Here is a 16,316-nt window from a genome sequence, read left to right as displayed (position 1 = left end):
GTGTCAGTCTGCAACAGGTTTCAAAATCTCTTCAGTTCAACACCTACACACCAAAACCTTCGACCTACCGGATGAAGATGATCTTGACCTTTGAAGGTGCGCTTTTAATGATGGCAGAGGCGTTCTGATGACTGCGGCCGTACAGAACCTGACCGTTTATCTGCCAAGACAATCAGGTGAATCAGAAAAAGACCTGATCTGTTTAGCATGAAAAAGATGTGTACTTGCAGATAAAATATTAATGAACTAAAAGGCCACTTTAATAACTGTTTCTGAAAACACTTTTAATGAGTGACCTTTGATATGATGCCAAATTAAAAGTTTTACTCTCAAAGTACAATTGTTTTTTAAATCGTTTTTTGATAATATTTTGTTGTATATAAATTACATTTTATTTTACCATAAATGCTTGTCAGTAAATTCAGCAGTACTTTAACCGTTATTTAAAATACAATAGAAGTAATAATGAAACGACATATAAATATGTATTTACATACCAACTTAACTGAGTCAAAAATCATTTAATATAAATTGCATTTAAAAAACGCATTTAATATAAATGTAAACCACAATATATTTTCATTTATTTGCAATTAATATGCAATTAAGTGTCTGAAAACATTACACTCAGTTCACACTTAAGTATATTCTTTTAAAGTAAAGTGATAGGTACTCTTTTTAAAAGTATGCTAGAGTGTATTTCTTTTTTCACTCACCTCTAACAGTTCATCTCCCACCACAATGTGTCCGTCTCGGCCGGCGGCGCCGTTGGGATCGATGCCCACCACAAACACACTCATGCGTGAACGATCCCGGTTCCCTGCCAGACTCAAACCCAGACCAGTGCAACCCTTCTCCAACTCGATCATGTGCAGCTGACCCGGTAAACGACCGTACCGCTCTGTTACCTTCTCTTCTCACACACACACAAACACCTGCAGTTAGATGCTTTCACTTGTAAATTACACTTGCAGAATTTCACTGCAGTCTAATAACAGATTTACACTTCAGTACATTGTGAATGTCCATAAATAAAACGGTTGCACTTTATTTTACAGTACGTGTACTAACATGTACTTATAGTGTACTTACAGTGTATTTATCTAAGAAAGTTCTGGTAACACAAGGTTACTACATGGGGTAGGGTTAGGTTTAGGGGTAGGTTCAGGGTTAGTACCTAGTTATTACATAGTTGTTGTAATTACTTTAATAAGTACATAGTATGTACATGAGGAACAGGACTGTAAAAAAGTGCTACCAATAAAACTCCTGTGAAAAAGTAATGTGCTTAACTGTACTGAATGTGCACCTATATTGTATTTCACATTTGTTATTTATACTTTTAAAACTTATACTTAAGTGACTTAAACAGTGACTTTGATGACTGATTCTTACACCCACTTAAGTAAATTTTTTAAAGTGCACTTTCTAATGTCAAATTAAGTTCATACATTTTAAATCATTATGTTTTAATCATCTTTTTTCATCCATTTAAGCAGTACACTTATTCTGATGTGTTGTCTAACATGCTAAACACATGGAAAGTAAAATTTTAACTTTAGTGTGTTATTCAATATTACTTTTAAAAGTTAATATATTTTAAATGCACTAAATCACAACATCATCATCACAAATGTGTAATTACAAATATGTAAATACATGACATGACAAGTCTCAATAGAAATTATATTTTATAAAGTATATTTTTAGTTTATCATACTTTCAGCAGTACTTTAACCATATTTCAAACACAACACAATTATTTATGAAATTACAAACAAAGATGTACTTAAGTCCTACTTAAGTGGGTTGAAAACACTTCAGCTAATGTCCCTTGATTTAAATCTGAACACATTTAAATTTAATTGCAATAAAAAGCGTCTTTAAAAATATATATTAAGTTCACACTTAAGTATATTAAGTAACACATTATTTCATGGGGTCTTTGTTACACGTTACTTGTACTTACAATAGTAATAACTATAAATTATGCATAATTACATGCAACTAACCCTAACCATTTAGTAAGTCTCAGTACTTAAATGTATAATTACACTATTACAAAGACTTTTAAAATAAAGTGTAACCTTAAATTATTTCCACAACAATACTCATTCAAATAATATTATTGAAAATAATAATAATATTAAGTATCCTATAATGTATTTCTTTTTCACAAGGGTCTCTCTCTGAATCTAGTCCAGTGTGATTCAGTGTGTTGATGTGTGAGCTTGTGAGACTCACTCCAGCTGTATCCATATTCATCCTCCTCTTCCTCATCAGGACTGTCATTATGAAGAACGAGTCTGTCGGGAATCTCCGTCAGCGTGTCCGAATCGGTTTCCCCGACATGTGGAACGACAGGCAGTGACAGGACGGGTGTCGACAGGAAGCTTTTTCCCTCCTCTCGATTCAGCTGGCACATATTTAAAAATATAACCCATTAAAAGATATCATTTATATCTAATTAGCATGTCATCTGTCAGCATGGCATCCTCGATTAGACCCATGAAATATGAAGCATAATGTAATCAAAATTACATTTAACACATTAATCTGTTCTTCATTTCTCAGCATGAAGAACCTACAGACCAAAACATGCTGCTGTTCTTTAAAATCCTTACAGATCATTCGTTATCCTGCTAAACTTAAGTAAGTATGATAAATATCATAGCTACAGTGTAAACTTTCGGTTACTCAACATACAATAATAATATTACATTGTTACATTTGTAAGAGTCAAATGTTGTTCCAAATGTGATAACTTTGATATATGGAACTAAATTGGAGATGTTTCACAGAATGTTCATGCTGCTCTTTACCTTTCAGTCTGTTCTTGATACAATTTTTTTTAATCATTTTTTTTATTTAAAAGCTCCTGGTCACTGTGTGGAAAAAAGCAGCAGGAGTATTCTGGTAAATATCTCCATGTGTGTTCCACAGAATAATGAAAATCATGCAGATTTATGTTTGCATGGGTAAAAATAATACGTCTTTGTGTTGTGCAAATACAAACTATTCCTTCAAAAAAGTCTGCTTTTTAGTTATGTTCATGTTTGCATATATCGGCATATAAAGTTTAAATATATATATATATATATACATATATATATATATATATATATATATATATACATATATATATATATATATATATATATATATATATATATATATATATATATATATATATATATATGAATTATTTATATACAAAAAAAAATTCAATAGTGCAATGCAAAAAAATTAACTACTATAAAATTTTTTAATAAATACATTTTATTTTTATTTGTATAATATTTATATATTTGTATCATTTATATATGTTACCATAGTGCAATGCAAACATTATTTTATGCATTATTATATAATTATATATAATATTACATAATTTAACAGAAAAGGAGAAAGAGGGTTTTAGGGCCATTTATATGCAAATTTTATGAAATCAGATGATCCATAACTGCATATAGATGGGAGAGGAAACACACAAACACACACACACACACACACACACACACACACACACACACACACACACAAGACACAAACCTTAAACGGTGTAGGAGTGAAAGGATTAGTCGGACATAGACGGAGGAAAGGTCTACTGTGAGTGTCAACGGCCTACAGAAAACAGAGAATAACCAGCACCAGTGAGACACACACAGAGAGAGAGAGAGAGGGAGAGAGAGGGAGAGAGAGGGAGAGAGAGAGACAGAGAGGAACAGAGTGAGAGATAGACAGAGGGAGAGCAAGTACGTGTTCAGACTAACTACAGCAGAGCACACCTAAAACATCATTTACAGCACAAAATCTGTTCCTGAGTCAGTTTAGAACTGGCCTGAACACCAGCTGATCTACTGCTGACCTCTGACAGCTCACACACTTTCTGTCACTGATGGAATAGAACACTAGCGTACTACATAACTGAATATGAAGCAGTGTACACTGTACCGCCTGATAGTTCTGAAAACACTTAAAGCTGCTGTAGGGAACTTTTGTAAAAATATATTTTTTACATATTTGTTAAACCTGTCATTATGTCCTGACAGTAGAATATGAGACAGATAATCTGTGTAAAAATCAAGCTCCTCTGGCTCCTCCCAGTGTCCTATTGCCATTGCAGGAACTCCATCGCTCCGGTAAGAAACAACCAACCAGAGCTGCGGTCCGTAACTTTGTTTGTGTTCAAAATGTAGAAAAATGTATATAATAAGTGAGTACACCATGAATCCATTTTCCAAACCGTGTTTTTGGCTTGTCCTGAATCACTAGGGTGCACCTATAATAAGTGTTTATATTCGGACTATTTTAGATTGCTTCGGGGATACCGCGGCGGAGTAACCCAGTACCTTTGTGATTCTTCATAGACATAAACAGAGAGAAGTAGTTCCGGCTACGATGTTCTTCCGCAAGACGCAAGCAGTTCTGTTTATTAACCGCTAGAGCATCAAAAGTTCCCTACCGCAGCTTTAATATGCAACGCTGTTTCATCACACTGACTGTGTGTGGCATAAAGTCATCAGTTTGGAAATGAAAACAGTTATTTTTCAATTTTAATTAAATTTTATGTTTTATTTTATTAATTTATGTTTACTGTTTGCATTATAAATACAGTTTAAATAAAATAAAACATAAGATGAAAACCTTAACGTTAAAAACATTATAAAAAAATATATAATTTCAAGAACTAAAATTACTACAACCAAAATAATTATAAATTAAAGCTAAAAAGAAATGCTAAATAAAAATAAAACTGATAAAAATGACCAAATAAAACAAATGACTAAATACTATAAAAGTATATTAATAATCCTAAAATAACAGTGGCATGTCATCCTTATATATGTTTAAAGAAATACACATACAGTACTATGCACAGTTTAGATGATATACTGTACACTGCAGACAGAATAAAAGATAGAAGTTAGTATGTTATTCTGAACACTGAGTCTCACACAGCGCCTGAAGCATAATGCATGCAAAAACCGTATCAGTTTAAATATGCATTGGCAGACTTTTACACAACTTCTTTTGCTAACAAATAAAGTTTTGTTTACGATGTAGTGGACTTCTATAACGAACTCGTCTGAAGAAGATCCGGTCTCTAAATTTGACCAGATTAATGACCTTTTGAGGTCTGTATGAGACATCAGCGATGACTCCACCTCTTTATTATTAATTATGATTCATTTTGAGGCCTTATTATCCAGTCATTTGTGATTAGATACTGGATAAAATCACAGCATGCGTTTACATTCAACAGACTCACTCTGAAATGCAAAGCTAGAGAAATCATATAACAGATATTTCCATGAGTTCTCCAAGCCTGAAAATCACAATTATAAAACTCTCCGGTATTACCAGGTTTTTCATGATTAGGAAACGCTGCCTCAAGCACAACTTAGTATTACATTTTTTAAATGAATTTAAAGTGTGATTTTGCTAATTTACAGATCCTGGAACTCAGTAAAAAAATGATATTTATTATTTTTTTTACATTTTAGTTCTTAATTTTGGACTTAAAGATGCATTCACAAATCAGAGTTCAACTCACTGGGGGAAAATATTGTCAGTCAGTTCAATTAAAATCTTCACCAATTGATTTAATGATGAAGTAAAATAAAAACTAAAATATTTTTGTGGTTAACACGAACTGTTGTTTTGAAATGTTCTGATTTTCAACCAGCTCTTTGTTGTAATGAAAAGCACTCCATTAATTCCTGAAAATATTCAGTTTCATAAATCTAGAGCAGTAACGGAGTCATACATCTGTGATGAAGATTCACTGGCGTCTGTCTGCTCACCTTCTCACTGCTGCTCTTCAGATCGAAGGCTGAGATGTCCTCTACTGCATCCAGCGCAGATGTCTGCCGTTATTAAAAATTCAAGAAGAGTCCTCGTCAAACACAGTCCCACAAAAATACTCTACAAGACTTCAACAACATCATTAAACTCTAATGTCATTGACCAGCTCTCTGTTGGTCCAGAAGATCTGAAATGGGATGAAAGTCTCTCTTTATGGCCGCAGAGCCCCCCTCGTGTTTTGTACTTGTTGTTCAGAGCCATTGAAACAAAGCTACTTTAAAGAGCCATCTGCAGAGAGACATCTGCTGGGCGGGAATGAGGCACGGATCATTAATGCACATCTGGACAGAGAGACTTTATAAAGGTCTGATGAAGAGAAAGGACAGACCGCAGAGAGCCGGACTTTACAGGTGCCTTGATACAAGGGCTTTGCTCAGCTGAGAAATTCAACGACATGTTTCAGAGATTCAGCATTATTGCAATACATAAAAACCTGTAGTTTTGGGGTTTTTTGCAGGTTGAGATTTCAGCAAAAACAGTCGCGATGTGTGATTTCATGATTAAAAACAGCTGTTTTGAGTCGGATCATGAAACCCATTTACGCTTTAGGAAACTTATTTTGAAAAAGTACTTAAGTACTTAAGTGTGAACTGAATGCTTTCGGACTCTTACTTTTGCATGTTAATTAGGATGAAATTGGATATCATTTGAAAGCTTGGTAACACTTTATTTTAAGGTGTCCTTGTTACATATACTTACTATTATAATAACAATTACTTATGCATAATTACGTGCAAGTAACCCTAAACAAACCCAAATCCTAACCTTAACCATATTGTAACTACATGCAGTTCATTAATACTACTCAGTACTTAAATGTATAATTACACTGTAACAAGAACACCTTAAAATAAAGTGTAACTGACAGCTTAAACACTCACAATTCATCCTCCTCCACCTAGTTGGCAGTGTCAAGTGTCATATTACTAAATTTACTATCATATTTTATGATCAAAATTAAAATTAAAGTAACCTCTTTGTTTGTGATATCAACTTCAAATTTGGAACATAATTTAACTAGACAAATGGCTTTTGAGTATACAGCAATTTTAGATTCCAGAATAATTTAGTTATTCTTTTTAGAACAGTACAAGTTCTTTACAGTAAACCTAAACTTATATAACTTTTTTTACGTTTACATTTTTTTAAATTCTTCAGCAATAATCTGCTGATTGTTTTCTATAAAAATAAATCAACCCTAGTTTAGAGGTTAACTTCTTTTTCACAAGGGACATTTTGATTCTACAGAGCATTTCATTGGACAAAAAGTCATATTTTCATTGCTAGTATATACTTAGACAACAATAAACATGGAAAACTTTCAGGAACAAGGATGAGTTTTCTAGAATGTGCCACTTGATAACCGCTCAACACATCAGACACACACACACACACACACACACACACACACACGCACACACACACACACACAGGCATCTAACCTGCAGTGGTTTGTATGTAAAGCAGGGTTTGGGGTAAGGATGGAGGGGTTGCTCTGAGCGCTTCAGCTGTAGCTGGGCTACTGGAGGTTTCTACAAGCACAACACAGAAGGTTAGCAGCCAGAATCACCCTGCACCAGGATATCAGCTTAAACACATTTCATCCTGTGAGACGAGTCATTAAAACATCTAATATGTAAACTAGAAGTGCCATTATTTTAAAAAGAGGCCTGTGGGTAAATCAAAGTAAGTGGAGGACGTGGCTCAGGACATTAACAGTGAAGCAGTTGAACTTTGGAGAGCCATAACAAAGTGTTACTTATTTAATCACATTTGATTGAGTTTGTAAATGTGTTTAAGTTGACTTACAGGCGAATCGTTACATTAAGCCGAGCTGAATGCGGGATGCTGGGAGCGGAGATAAGAGGGCCGAACAGAAATTACCTGACACTTTGGCACAGGGACGCATTTTAAAACCGTCCCATATTTCTCTATGACAGGAGGTGATTCAAAACTATACAGAGAGTCAGGCTGAGAGACAGACAGACAGAAGATGAGGTGCAGAGCGAGAGACAGATGTCTTTCTGAGCACTAAACCGTATCAAAAGCGGTTAGTTAGTTAGTTAGTGCTGGGAGATATATTAAAGATTCACAATATATTCATGATTATGGAAGGATATTCCATATATATATATATATATATATATATATATATATATATATATATATATATATATATATATATATATATATATATATATAATAAGGTAAACATCACTGATTACCACTACCTTTTAAAAAATGAAGTGTGTATAATTGGATTGAATGTGTACTTGTAGTGTTCTTCAAATTTTAAAAGTATATAAAAAAAATGTTCTTGCAGATAATACTTGCCATATTTTTCACAGACAAAATGAGTAATTGTGAAATTAAACATATATAAAGATGTGCTTAATGCTTACTTTTTAATTAAATACAATTCTTTGTGTTCCTTTAGCAAAAAAAATATATTTCTAACAAGATCTTTACTGTATGCAACATTTTGAATACTTGAATACTCAGCAACAGTGTCTGTTCACTTCAAATTAGATTCCTCTGATTTTAAAAATTAAAAATAAAACACTGCAGAACAAATACATAAACACTGAGCCATATGGCAAAAAAATATCCTTAAATGTTGAGATTGTCAACAGAATGTAAACAGTTTTAATTTGATTTATAAAATTTACTTAAACATCTAACTTTTTTTCTTAATAAGTGTTTTATTAAGTTTGATATTCAGTTAAAGCTATATCACCCAGCCACAGTTAGTATGCAGCTGTTATAAATGTGTTATAAACACCCACACGTGTTAACCAGCATCAATAAATGGATCAGCTCAGCAGAAGAGTGTATAGTGTGTGTGATACTGACTCTGTCTCTGTGAATGATGCTCTGCACCAGGAACACCACGGGGTTTCCAGCGTTACGGATGGCCTCCACTGCCTGCTCATGACTGGCATCACGCAGATCCGCTCCGCCCACCTGTCACACACACACACACACATATAATTTTTATAATTTAAAAGACATAGACATTTGACAATTGTAAGTAAATTCAAAACAAATGTAAAGAAAAGCAAATGTAAAACATTTAAAATAATAAATAAAATGTTAAACTGTTTGGATTTCATCAAAGATGTGAGCTTGTATAAAGCTTGGTCAAATATCTTAAGGTATTTCCAGCATTTCTGCTGTGATTATGACAGCGCTGTTTGGTTTTATAATTTTATCTTATTAACAATAACTGAAAATATGTAAATAGCAAATTAATTAACTGCAATTCATTTTGTAACTCCAGATGTTTCAAGAACGGTATGTTATTCAATAAAAAACTAATCTGAGAGAAAATAAAAAGAAATATGACCTCTATTTACAACCAGATTTTGTGTTTTTTTAGCAGTTTAATTTAAATTACAGTTGGATAATTAATATATTAATAATAATTTATCACTAAGTAAGTGTGTATGTACCTCTAAAATCCTGTCTCCTGTCTTCAGTGTGCCATTGCGTCCCGCCGGACTGTCCTCCAGGATGTGTTTAATAAAGATGCCCCTCATCACTTCCCCATTGCTAAGGCGACTGCCCATGCCCCGCCCACCAACAATACTGATGCCCAGAGATTTCCCAGCTTCCCTGTGCAACTCCACTCTGAGCAAACACACACAGAACATTCATTTAACATCCAGTAATGCCAATTTGCAACATCATGATCAACATATTTTCATGACTTTCTCACAGTTGTCTTCACTGATTTCTTTCTCATCATCATGATCCCACCTTCTGATTGAACAGCAACAAAATTTGCAAGCATATATATATATATATATATATATATATATATATATATATATATATATATATATATATATATATATTAACAGAACATATTTTGTCTGTTTCAATATGCCAAACTGTTTATAGCATACAGCCTATTTCATCAAAAATCTAATGACTGTAAATAGGTCATATAGCTCTAAAGTTATATGAAAATCCCAAATTTAAACTTATGGTGGCGCTAGAGGGTTTGAGTGAGAGAGCCCTAAACTGGTCAGATTGATGTTCATACCTTCCCTAATAAACGCACCAAATTTTGCTCCAATGGTTTTTAAGGGCTGCCATATAATCCCAGAGGAACTATAATTAGAATACCAACAGAAACCGGTTTCTAATACATATCTATTCCTAATAGATATGCCCATGTTTTTCAATCACATGCAACTTATTGGTCTGTCCTCACCTCCGTGGTAGATTCCAGCTGTTGGAAGCTGCTGTCTGTCGTTCACTCTCCTGTCCTTCTCCATCTTCTCTCTCTGGAAGATCTGAGACTGTCTGACTAAACACACAAACACAAAGCTCTCAGTTTTTGTCAGTTGTATGGCTGACAGGATGAAGTGTGAGTGGAGTACGTACTGTTGAGAGTCGTTTTTGCCATCAGAGAGATCATCACTCTGGAGCTGCTGGCTCGCCCAGTATTCCTCTAAATATTCTGCAGGAACATACGTGATTCTGCACACACATAATCACAAGATTCATAAGCTAATGACATTTGACTCATCAGACCTGTCATCAACACTGCCGGAATCAAACTTCAAAGGAATCTCCCAGCTTAAACAGCATTTGTGACTTAATGGCCACTTGTTCTTGAGTAAAAAAGGAGGAGTCGATCAGCAATATGCAATAAATGAATTAAACTGAGCCTAACTTGCATTGAAGCACATCTTGTTTTTTTCAGCATTATGGGTAATATGTGATATTCTTTGTGATATGTGATCTCTGCCCAAGGTGAACTCATAAATCAGTCAAGCGATTGTCAACAGCAGCCGGTGTTTTATGCGTTAGTAAATGAATGTCCAACAACAAGAAATTTCTCTGTTTCATTTGCATTTCATCCAAAAAACTCAAACCAAAATAGTCTGACTCAACAGCGAGCCCGATAATTTAGCTTGAATTTTCATGTTTCTGGATCAGGAGTCAAAACAAAAATAGTTTTTTGCTTCATCAATTGACTGTAAGTGAAGATGACAGATCTAATGGAGAAAAATCAAACCTTGTTTTGAACAATTCATGCATACAGGCGGCGATATCAAGACATTAGGAGTCACGGCACATCGATGTGAATCAAATATTCATTAACCACACGTTCAGAGAAAACGCTTCATAAATGAACAACAATCGATGGCTGGAAATCAAATCATTGACATGAGAGAGAGAGATGTTAGTCAAAGATGAACAACACAAAACACACCATGTTAGAAAGAAACGATGGTCTGGAATGTTAACGATGAACAACAGTCTCTTGAGAACACGAATGCATGTTACCAAGGAAACAGCATCCTGCTCAAACACTGCTTGATGAGGAAGCGCAACATGATTGAGTTTGACTGGAACGTGAGTGTTAGGCATTAGTCGGGTCAAACCTACTATGCAGTACAATTCAAATTTGCCTTACAGTATTGGTTAAAATAGCACAATTAAAACTGAAGCACTCTCCTATCCTAACTTAATTTGAGATTCTTTGGTGTAGACCTCATACACTTAGCTTTAAGTAATCATGGGGCGAATTTGAAATCATTCACTACTTTGTTGTGCATAAATTTTAACCTTTTTTGCCATGTGCACTCACTTCTGAAATTAAAAACTATCAATTTAGCAAGTTAATTTTTAATTTATCTAGTTAAAATTATTTTAAGAAAACACGTTTCTTCAAAGCATACTTTTTTCACAAATGAATTAACTACAAATTACATTTCAACCTGTTTGTCTTTTGTAATATCACTTCAATAAATTTTTAACAAAGAATAATAATAAAAAAAAAAAAAAAAAAAAAAAATATATATATATATATATATATAGTGGGAACACAACAGCATCAAATATTTGTTTGTAAATATTTATTTATTTATTAATGTAAAAACAGGAATACTGTGAAATGTTATTACGATATTTCAAAATAAATAATTATAATTAACTGATACATTTCAACATTTTAAAATACATTTTAAAATGTAATAAATATTTAAAATGTACATTTTAAATATTTTCAATTATAATTTATTCCTGTATTTTCAGCATCCATAACTCCAGTATATGATTAATGTTCAAAGCAACTGTGCTGCTTAATATTTTAATAATAATGGTTTAACAATTTTAACAGAGTAGAAATAAAATAAATAAACACTAAAATAATCACAAAAAGGTACTGCTTAACAGAAATGACCCAATAATGGAGATTTAGATTCAGCAGAAGACAGAAACTCATTCAGGTTTGGGCTGAAATGAGGGAGAATAAATGATGCCAGAACTGTGTCCAGACTTTGAGCTGGTGTGTGATTAGAAGAGAATGGAAGCAGGGCTGCGGGCGGCCCGAACAATCAGATTTTTGGATAAAGCTCTGAGCGACAGCTCAAAACAAACACAAGCAGGGAGTGAGGACAGACAGCATGATGAAGGCAGTACTCACACAGAGACGGGGCTCAGCTCTTCCCCCGCAGCACCTGTGGATCTGGAAATGTGAAGAGTAGTTTACGGAGACAGACGCCGCTGGCAGCGCGAGGCAAAATAAAGCCAGTCACTGCAGCTAGAACAAGCTCTCTGCTGCCAGATGGCTTCTGGGTCACCGTTGGACACTGATAAGCTTTGTTTTATGAATGTCTGTTTAACCTTTCACTGTGAATGTAAATCCTGAGCTCTGCCGAGGTTGATGGCTCTATTAAATTGGCAGCACCCTTAAAGTACACCCTGACTGTACAAAAAGTAGCACCAAAAGTAACCAGTTCGACAAGCTAGATGCAACCTAATCATATTGGTCTATGTGAAAATGTCTGGGATCAGTACGATTTTTTTAGCTATATATAATATATATTTAACTCCCTGATGTCTAAGGGGGTTTTGGGGGCCTGGAGAAGTTTTGGCATGCTCTGACTTTTGTGCTTTTTTCAGTTGCTTATAAACATATACATGGCTAAAGTCTGAAAACACTGTATTCAATTTATTCCTGTATGTAATTAACTAATTTGATGCGCAGCTTTATTTTCAGCATCATTCCTCCAGTCTTCATTGTCACATGATCTTCAGAAATCATTCTTATATGCTGATTTACTGCTCAAGAAACATTTCTGATTATCATCAATGTTGAAACGATATTCTTGTGGAAACTGTGACACATTTGATTTTCCAGGATTCAAAAATGAATAGAAAGTTCTAAAAGAACAACATTTATTTGTAAAATAATTGACCTCAGACTTTTGAACAGTGGAGTGGATGCCGCAAACAAACACTTATGTATATTATAATTGTTTTATGATTCATTAATAAGCACACCATGCAATTAATTTCATTAGAGTTGTTAATGAACTGACAGTCCTTCATGTATATTCATTTGGTTACTTCCCTCAGCAAATATTGATAAATGTGATTTATTTAATTATTAATCAGTATATAATGTTAGTTGTTCAATTAAATGATTAGAAGCTTTACAAAAGCTTCCATTTGTTAACACTGGTTAACTACATTAGTTAACATGACTAAAAATGAAAAACACTATTATCTTTTTTTTTTTAAATCTTAGATTAACTTAATTTGAACAATTATTAAGACATTATTGAAATCCCAAGCTGTATCTGTTAATATTATTTAATAAACCTGAGATGACATGAACTCTGAACAGTTAACAAGGATGTATAAATACTGTAATGCATGTATTGCTCATTGATAGTTTATGCAGTAAACAAATGTTAACTAATGTAGTCTTAATGAATAGCTTTTTGAAAAAAAAAACAAATTACACTCTCTCTGTTTAATATAAATAATATAAAACAATAAAACACAAACCTTTCTGAGAGTGTCTATAATTATCCACCTCTCAATAATATAGCATCTGATTTGTGCCCGAGAAGTTGAACTGTGTGTGTGTGTGTGTGTGTGTGTCTCACCCCAGGTCTGGTCCGATCAGAGAGTGTCTGCGCAGCATGGCTCGCGCCTGAGCGTTTGTCAGGTTTCCCGTTGGTTCTCCGTTGATGGCCAGAATCAGGTCCCCGACCCCGAGACGCCCATCTCTGCTGATGGAGCCGCCGTGAATGATGCTGCGGATCAGCATCCCCGGCCCGTCCTTCAGCGCACACACCGTCATGCCTGAAACACACACGACCGGACGTGATGGCTGCCATTTTTATGCCATGCCAGCTTCCTTGGCTATTTTTTAAAGGTGAAGAACAAGTTGAAATTTGCACTGAAATTTCATATATATATATATATATATATATATATATATATATATATATATATATATATATATATATATATATATATATATACATATATTTATATATATATATATATATATATATATATATATATATATATATATATTTTATATATACTGTATATGTAAAAAAAAAAATCATGTTTTGTTATATGCATGTGTTGTAAGGATTTGCAACACTTGTGTTGTCAAACTGATAAATATGTTTTTTTCATTTGCTGGTGTTTTTAATTTGCATGTGTTTTCTTAAGTCACAGCATGTTGAGCTCTCTCGGACGCCATACATTTCAAACACTGATTACTAACATACTTTATATTGTGTTGTGTGCATAAGAACATGATTACAGGTAATTCATGCAAAAAAAAAAAAAAAAGAATTATCACTAAATATAAATAAAGTAGAATGCAGACACAGACATTAAAGAAGGAATTATGAACCTCTGATGACTCTGTCATCTTGGTCTTCCATGAGGAGCACTTAGTGATGGATGTCGTAAAAAATCATCCGCCAGGAAATTAAATGCACTTTAATTGCAATCTTCTAGATCAAGAATGGGAGCCCATTAACACCTGTGACAGTAAAACTGAGTCCAGATCTAAAGTGATGTAAAGCAGCCTCAAATGAATGCCAGATTTCCCTCAGCTGAATTTTCAATACCCTATTAGCGTATATTGGCAAAGCAGACTGTGTTCAATTGCTGCTTTGGGATAGAGGCGGCCCAAACTGCTGCTGTATGATCCCACGGCCAAACCCACATCTTAATCATTAGTGAAATCAGCAGCTGGGGAAAACTTCTCATCACATCACTTGCTGCATGTATACAGTAAGAAATATTCCCTTCATATTTTCCTGTTTTAAAGTGAGGTCAAATTTACCATTGCACAAAACTACAGTTGCAGAAAATATGATATTAATGACATAAAAAGCCACTTAAGTGACTTAATAGAGAAACACTTTTATGAACACACTTAAGTAAAATGTTTAATTATTATAACTAAGTGAATTATTCAAGTTGTATTTTAAAGTTCCTTTAAATTCATTATGGTTTAATATTTTTGAATGGAAATGAAAATTAAGTATATTTTAGTAAATAAATGCTTATCAGTAAATTCAGTGCACTTTAATCACGTAATTATGAAATTACAAATTAATCACACATTTTTCTGTAATTAAAGGGATAATTCACCCCAAAATGAAACTTTTGTCATTAATCATTAACCCCCACGTCGTTCCAAACCCATAAAAGCTTTGTTCATTTTCGGAACGCAATTAAAGATAGTTTGGATGAAAACTGGGAGGCTTGTGACTGTCCCATAAACTGCCAAGTAAATTACACTGTCAAAGTCCTGAAAAGTATGAAAAGCATCATCAGAATAGTCCATCTGCTATCAGTGTTTCAACTGTAATGTTATGAAGTGATGAGAATACTGTTTGTAAGTGAAGAAAACAAAAATAACGAAGAACAAAAAAATAAATATTCAACAATTCCTTTGACAAAGCTATCGCCACACTGAAGACATGAGCACCGGTGACTCTTGTGGCAAGCTCGCAAGTTGTGGATATGGCAAGCCCTATATACATTTAATCACCTGCTTCTCGCATACGTCCTCCAGAGCACCCTCCAGTGCCAGCCCGCCGCTCAGATCTAATGGATATGGATTTACCCTCAGGTTTCTCGGCACCCATCCTCTCCCCAGATTCCACTCTAGGGCACTTCCCTGAGCTTCCTTCATCTCCTAAGTCTCATTAGCCTCCGCTGGTTCCGTCCAGCCCTTCTTAATGTCCTGAGCACCCAGAGTTAAGCCCACGGCCGGACTCCTGATCCTGAGTTAAGCCCAAGGAAGGCTCCAGATCCCCTGTCTAGCCCAGGGAGGGCTCCTGGCCACCAGTTAAGCCCAGGAAGGGCTCCGGTTTCACTGTTCAGCCCAGGAAGGGCTTCGGTTTCACTGTTAAACCCAGGGAGGGCTCCTGACCCCCAGTTAAGTCCAGTGTCAGCTCCAGTCCCAGAGCTCGCTCCAGTGTTGGCTCCAGCACCAGAGCTCACTCCAGTGTCAGCTCCAGCCCCAGAGCTCACTCCAGTGTCAGCTCCAGCCCCAGAGCTCGCTCCAGTGTCGGTTCCAGCCCCAGAGATTACTCCAGTGTCAGCTCCAGCCCCAGAGCTCGCTCCAGTGTCGGTTCCAGCCCCAGAGCTTACTCCAGTGTTGG

General features: G+C 34.7%; 1 protein-coding gene across 6 annotated transcripts in view; it reads right to left on the bottom strand.

The window, feature by feature from the left end:
* The window catches only part of LOC128016416 (multiple PDZ domain protein), a 77,351-nt gene that overhangs the window by 17,451 nt on the left and 43,584 nt on the right, over window positions 1–16,316 (bottom strand). For 2 of the 6 annotated variants that reach the window (XM_052600891.1, XM_052600894.1), the window contains 12 exons: window positions 13,782–13,980; window positions 12,311–12,352; window positions 10,261–10,356; window positions 10,088–10,183; window positions 9,321–9,498; window positions 8,722–8,832; window positions 7,311–7,400; window positions 5,808–5,870; window positions 3,553–3,624; window positions 2,245–2,416; window positions 717–913; window positions 69–160 (listed from right to left, as the gene is read on the bottom strand). In XM_052600891.1, the coding sequence (XP_052456851.1) occupies window positions 69–160; window positions 717–913; window positions 2,245–2,416; window positions 3,553–3,624; window positions 5,808–5,870; window positions 7,311–7,400; window positions 8,722–8,832; window positions 9,321–9,498; window positions 10,088–10,183; window positions 10,261–10,356; window positions 12,311–12,352; window positions 13,782–13,980 (1,408 nt within the window). The remainder of the gene's footprint in view (window positions 1–68; window positions 161–716; window positions 914–2,244; window positions 2,417–3,552; window positions 3,625–5,807; window positions 5,871–7,310; window positions 7,401–8,721; window positions 8,833–9,320; window positions 9,499–10,087; window positions 10,184–10,260; window positions 10,357–12,310; window positions 12,353–13,781; window positions 13,981–16,316) is intronic. The other 4 variants (XM_052600895.1, XM_052600896.1, XM_052600892.1 and 1 more) reach the window with 3 other exon arrangements.

Source organism: Carassius gibelio, chromosome A7 (genome assembly GCF_023724105.1).
Source record: "Carassius gibelio isolate Cgi1373 ecotype wild population from Czech Republic chromosome A7, carGib1.2-hapl.c, whole genome shotgun sequence".
In the NCBI taxonomy this organism is placed as follows: domain Eukaryota; kingdom Metazoa; phylum Chordata; class Actinopteri; order Cypriniformes; family Cyprinidae; genus Carassius; species Carassius gibelio.
Note: the sequence above shows the minus strand (reverse complement) of the source record. Positions and strands in the feature narration are given on the sequence as shown.